Source organism: Ptiloglossa arizonensis, chromosome 1, assembly GCF_051014685.1.
Source record: "Ptiloglossa arizonensis isolate GNS036 chromosome 1, iyPtiAriz1_principal, whole genome shotgun sequence".
NCBI classification, from domain to species: domain Eukaryota; kingdom Metazoa; phylum Arthropoda; class Insecta; order Hymenoptera; family Colletidae; genus Ptiloglossa; species Ptiloglossa arizonensis.
Window position 1 is genome coordinate 16,802,014 of NC_135048.1, and position 6,070 is coordinate 16,808,083.

At 39.1% G+C, this 6,070-nt stretch overlaps 1 protein-coding gene across 1 annotated transcript; it reads right to left on the reverse strand.

Moving 5' to 3' along the window:
• Positions 1–1,061: 1,061 nt before the first annotated feature.
• LOC143147053 (E3 SUMO-protein ligase ZBED1) lies at positions 1,062–4,233 on the reverse strand. Its single transcript, XM_076311917.1, has 3 exons — positions 4,050–4,233; positions 1,752–3,198; positions 1,062–1,305 (listed from the first exon to the last, which is right to left on the reverse strand). Exons 1-3 carry the CDS (start codon positions 4,231–4,233, stop codon positions 1,062–1,064), a joined length of 1,875 nt encoding a protein of 624 aa, XP_076168032.1.
• Between the last annotated feature and the right edge of the window lie 1,837 nt (positions 4,234–6,070).

A 6,070-nucleotide genomic window follows, 5' to 3' on the forward strand; every position in this document is an offset into this window, starting at 1 on the left:
TAAGAAAGAGTTTACTGTATTTTTAAAAAATAATATTACAGTAACCGACAGATTAATTTCAAGCATATCTGTAGTATTGAAAGTTTGCAAGGATTTGATGATCACCCCAATCATTGTTTATGTTTCTTTCGACTCAAGCGATCGGCAGCTGTGGATTTGAAAACCGGCTGGTCGAACTTCAAAGCGATGCCGCACGTTTATCCATGTACGCTAATGCAAACTAACAACATTTATACGTCTTTTTATACCTCCGTAAAAGTATTATCAATAAGTTGGCGAGGTTTCACCGAAGAGAACGAGTCCAAACACGACTTTATTCGGACCATTTTTAATTATACGCGATTAAACTTTTTTTTAAACGACTAGTATAACGTATAAATAAAAACAATCCCAATACAGTCGTGTTCGTACTCATTACCATCGGGAGAATTTCACCAATTTATTGATAATACTTTCACGAAGCTACGATGAGAAATATAAATACTTTCGGTGTGTTTAATGTTCAGTTTATATTTTCGCACACACTCTGGTAGTATTGTATTTCAATTAGAAAAGCATTTGAACGTTTATCTGTTTTAAACGTACAAAACGTACAAAATAAAGTCCAATCGGTACAAAATAAGCAGTTACATCGAGTTATTACCTATACCGATTAGATTTCGTAATTACACAACGTCATATCTGTTTGCTCGCAATGCTTATTTTATACCGATCGTATTGATTAGTCGCTATTACCGGTGATAAAAGGCCGACTTGGTAATTTCATTACTTTTATTCGTGCATAAGTAATAATCTCGACGAATGCGTCTAATATTCAACCATATTCCTTATTAAAAATAATTCTATGCCGTAATATAACAAATAAATATAACTTAATTACAAGTGCCGTGCAAAGACAACGTATAGCAACATCTATTATGATAAATAGAAGTATTATTAACGGATGTCGATTAGATATTGAACACTTATCGATAAGGATAAACATATCGTTAAGGTATCGGTAATAAATTGTACAAATAAATGAACTGAAACATAGTAAATAATACGCGGTTAACTCGCTTCTATTTATTTTTGTTCAAGCTCAGTACAGCAAGCATATTTACGTGTTTTGGTTGCAATCGTGTCCTTCGATCGGAAAGTATCAGTCCCACTTTCAAGATTAAACGTTCGCGAGGGATAGACGATGCAGGTACGCACAAATACTCTAATGCAAGCTTCGTGAGTTTCGGGTACATCGTGTTGCCTTCTGTATTCCACCAGGCAATCGGATCTAATTTCCTGTTAATTACCTTCGAACTTAAGTATCTGGAAGATTGAACAACAATTTACAAAATAAAACGGACGGAAAGACGATTCAAAAAACGAGAATTTACAAACTACAAAATAAATGCTTTTAAGCCTGCCAGTCAACGTACAGCACTTGCAAAACTTACGTTACAATGTCTATGTAACTTCGATTTTTACAATATCAGTGGACTAGTTATATGAACTATCGAGTTCACATAAATGGTGTTTTCTACATTTTATGTCTTGCACGCAGCGTAGTCAGAAAAATAAACTTAAGTGTAAGGACAAAGTACCTGTGTATCTATTGTATTGCTACACTAAGTATTATATAAGGCATAAAGGTATACCTAAGTACAGCAGAATAGAAACATCCGTTACTTCTCTCACTCAGCTCGTACTGACTTCCACCCATTTTTCTGGCTACATTGCTTGCACGTGATCTCGTGTCACTGAACAATATTTACCTATCCAATTGATCCTTCAACGAAGAGAAACAATAACTAGTCCCAGCACCCGTCTCCTGAACCTTCTTGTCGAACTCTGCCCACAAAGTGTCGTTCGTCTCCACGTGTTCATTGGCCATACGAGACACCTTACTCGATTGGAACTCCTTGTTTTCGTTTTCAAAATGACTGTACGCGTTCATCAACTGATTCTGGGCCAGTTCCACGCACTCCCTCGACCGGAACGCAATATTTTTATACCGAGGATCCAGAAAGGTCGCGACTGCGTACACCGGATGAGCCTCCATGTTCTCGAAGCACTTGGAAAGTTCTGTCAACAGTTTACCTCGCATCGATTGTACCTCGAACGGTAGGTTACCTTGATTTTTCAAGGTGACCTCTATGCAATGAACGATCGGTATGATCTTCGAGATGGTAACGCAAGAATCACCGATCACCTCTTTGGTAGCTTCGTGGAGTGGCCTCAAGATCGTTGTCATCCCAGAAACGATCTCCCATTCGTCTCGCGTTATGCAGAGACCTTTGTGCGACGAATCCGCGAGGATCACGGATAACACGGACCTAAGTTCCGTGATGCGACTGAGCATCGTGTACACGTAGTTCCAGCGGCCAGTGACGTCTCTCTTCAGGCTCAAGATTTTCGTGAAACGTTGACGGATCTGTTGGCTCCTCAGCGAGTTCACGGCGACATTGTTCGTCTTGAACAGGTCGACGATGTCTCTGCATTTGCGGATCACATTGGCGGCAATCGGACTCTCCTTTATGGCGTTGTCCACCACCAGATTGAGCAGATGCCTAAAGCAGGGTATCTGTCGCCATGACAGTGTCGTGCTCATGGTGTCCACGATGTTGTTCGCGTTGTCGCTGACGATCGTCTTTATCTTCGAAGTGATTTTCCAGGTATCGGCGGATTGAACGATCATTTCTTGCAGGTTCGTCGCGGTGGCACGGGGCAGAAAATAAGCTATCTGAAGGGTGTTGCGTTGCAGAGTACCGTCGATGCAGAAATGAGCGGTGGTGGCCAAGATGGTCGCGTCACGGTTCGTGTCCGTCCAGGAGTCTATCGTCAGATGAACGTTCGTGGCACGCGACAATCTGTCCTCGATTTCTTTGCACTTGGACATGTACAACTCGGGTAGGTATCTGGACGTTAAGGTATTTCTATCGGGGAGTTTGTACCTGTCGTCCAACGTTCTCACGAAATTCGCGAATCCTGTGCTGTCTACTATCGAAAACGTATATCCGTCCTCGGCTATCATTTGTATCAAAGAGAAGGTTATTTCTCTCGATCGTTTCGAGTCCCAGGGATACGTTTGCACTTTATCGCGGGTCTTCGACGCGATTTGCTCCACGGATTGTCCCCTCTCCGATGAATTTGACACGATCATGGAACTGTTCGTGGAGGAGGACCACTCACCGGATGAATCCTGCGGATGATGTTTCAGGACTGATCGATCAAAAGAGTTACACCATCGAAGCTTCGAAAAATCGAATTTCGTTTTCGTTAATCGATGATGGATCGAAGTCTTAAGCGGAGGGTTGTTAATCTTAACTACACGGGTGAGTATCGACATATTGGATGGTATACGAGACACTTGGTAGAAAATGAGAATTTTTATTACGATTTGGCAGAGTTTAGCTTATTTGTATATTATAAATAAGAACCATAAATACTTTACATCTACAACCTGGTGTAACAAATAGCGTGTATTTCTTGTGAAAAACACAAGTATCGGATAAGTAACTTCGACGAAAATAGTTTAATTTCTCGTGAACGTTACGGACACTTCAGTATCGTCGAACAAAAACCAAACGTAATTTTAACCTACAATATAAAAATATATGTAGACAATTAAAAACTCTTTTTAATTTTCTAACAAAAATTTTCGTCTAAAATAATCGACAATTGTATTACCAATGACCATTTTCGATCTCGTTTAAGTTTTTAAACTCAACCTTCATTAGGTGTTAATTACATATTTGAAGTTCTTCTTGCGTAGATTATACCTTCGTATTTCGGCTCAAAGTCCGTGTTTAACTCGATTATAAAGAAATAGGTCCCAATTTATGAAAAAATAAACTAGGTCCGTTGAAACTACTTATTCGATTCGTTTCACGGATCTCGTTGATATAGTAAATATAATAAAAAAGTGCTTTTTCCATAACAGTGGAACCGAGTCGTGTGCTAATGTAAATTAATAATTAGATACGTTTACTTATAAAGTGGAGTTTCAAGAAAAAGGAAAAGACTTATTCGATTATTGTGTTTTCCAACCTGGTACAACCCCTTGGGCGAACTTGAGGCATTTTCCAAAATATTCGTGTGATGTGTACGAATATGCGACCACAAGTTCGTAGTATTTTTGCAATAGGGCACTTCGACGTTGCATCTGTTGCACTTAACGGTCGTGTTATTCTCGTCTACGTTATACTCTGAAAAATGCAGCCAGATAGCGCTTCTCTTCGCTCGAACTTTAGGCATATTTAATGACGCGCACTAAAAGTTTAAATTCATTTTTTATTGCTCCGTTGCTCTTTGAATTTCCAGACACTCTCTCCAGCGATTCATTCCAACTCTCTGATCCCGACTATACTCGTAAACGATCCGAAAAGTACTCACTCTGTGCTATACAAACTCGAAACGCTGCACCATGAAACGTTATTAGCGTTATCGATAAGATATCGATAACTTATCGACAAGTTTACGCGTAAGTGAAAAGCTAAGATCTCAGATACGTTGCATCTCACTTTGTCGCGTTTTATTTCTTTCGCGTTTCTCATCACGTGGACTTCTACAGGTGACTAACTTAACTAATAGTAACAGTGTATCACGTTGAGGCGTGACCGTCGTGTCAGGACCGATATGAGTGGACGATTCCAATTTCTCTTGTAACTTTTTAACTTATACAACAGTACACCGGTCATCTTATCACGCACCAACAGTACATCGATCAATTTGTTGCGTACCAACAGTACACCGGTCAACTTGTCGCGCACCAACAGTACATCGGTCAATTTGTCGAGCACCAACAGTACATCGGTCAATTTATCGTGCACCAACAGTACATCGGTCAATTTATCGCGCACCAACAGTACATCGGTCAATTTGTCACGCACCAACAGTACACTGGTCAACTAATCGCGCACCAACAGTACACTTCACATCCAATCGCAATTCTATTGCTACGTAATACGATACAATACAATAAAACTCGGAAAGCTAGGTTCGACTATTTGGACTTTCCTTTAGAAATCCTCACGACACAAACTTTTCAATATTCCCACCACTCCATCGACACTAAAATTAGATTTAATTACCCTAATCAATCAACAATACAGAAGAGAAGAAGCGAAATTAAAACGGTATCTAATGAACTTTTAACGTCCCGCTTCTAGATAATATAATACATACAGGATGAAAAAAAATTTTTACAAAAGTTGTTCGTTATAAAGGAGAACATTGTAGGGTATCAATCATTGTTTTATAGATGAATTAATGAGGGAGATATCGAAGTTGAATTAATTGTTCTAAGTAGAACTCTATATTTTTTTATTTAGAATACGACGCGTCTGTCGAGACGTAAAGAAAATGACGGACTTGAAGAATTTAATTAAAAAAATTCTAATTAGTTTCAATTGTCGCGCGTTCAAAACCCTAAATGTTGTGTATCATCGCGAAAACGAAATTCAACGCGTGTAATTTAAACACGAGTATCTAACAAATTAAAATAATATTATATTGTTCTGAAATATTTAACATTTATAATAGATCACCATTCGAAGAATAAAACGATCGTTCGTTAAATCCGTACCATTGTAAGTTGAAGATAAATTCCATTACGTTTAACCCACTAACCTGTAAAATAACAACGCATCAATTCCCGCTTTCGAGAGACAAAATCAGGACCGTCGATTCCCTCGAAAACGGAGTAGGTAGCGGTTTTTGTCTCAAGGTGAGTGTCAACCGCGTTTCGGTCGTCCGTTTAAAAACTGGTCCCAATTGCTCGACCATTACTTAACTCGAATGTTACTTTTTATTCGAACCGATGAACAGCAAACACGACAGAAGCGTAAAGGTTCGAGTAACTGTTCAATCGAGATATCCACCTCGTCTTCTACGGCGCAAGTTTACTTGGTAACTCGTCGATAACTCTGAACCCTAGATACCGATTGTTGTCAAAGAATACTCGATGAAGAGTAGCATATTCGATTCAGAAGATTACTATATCCGATGAAGGATATATCGCGGCGGTTGTTCGAAATTTACACTCGTGAAAGAAACGTAGCATATTTGAATATACTGAATATATTGAATATAC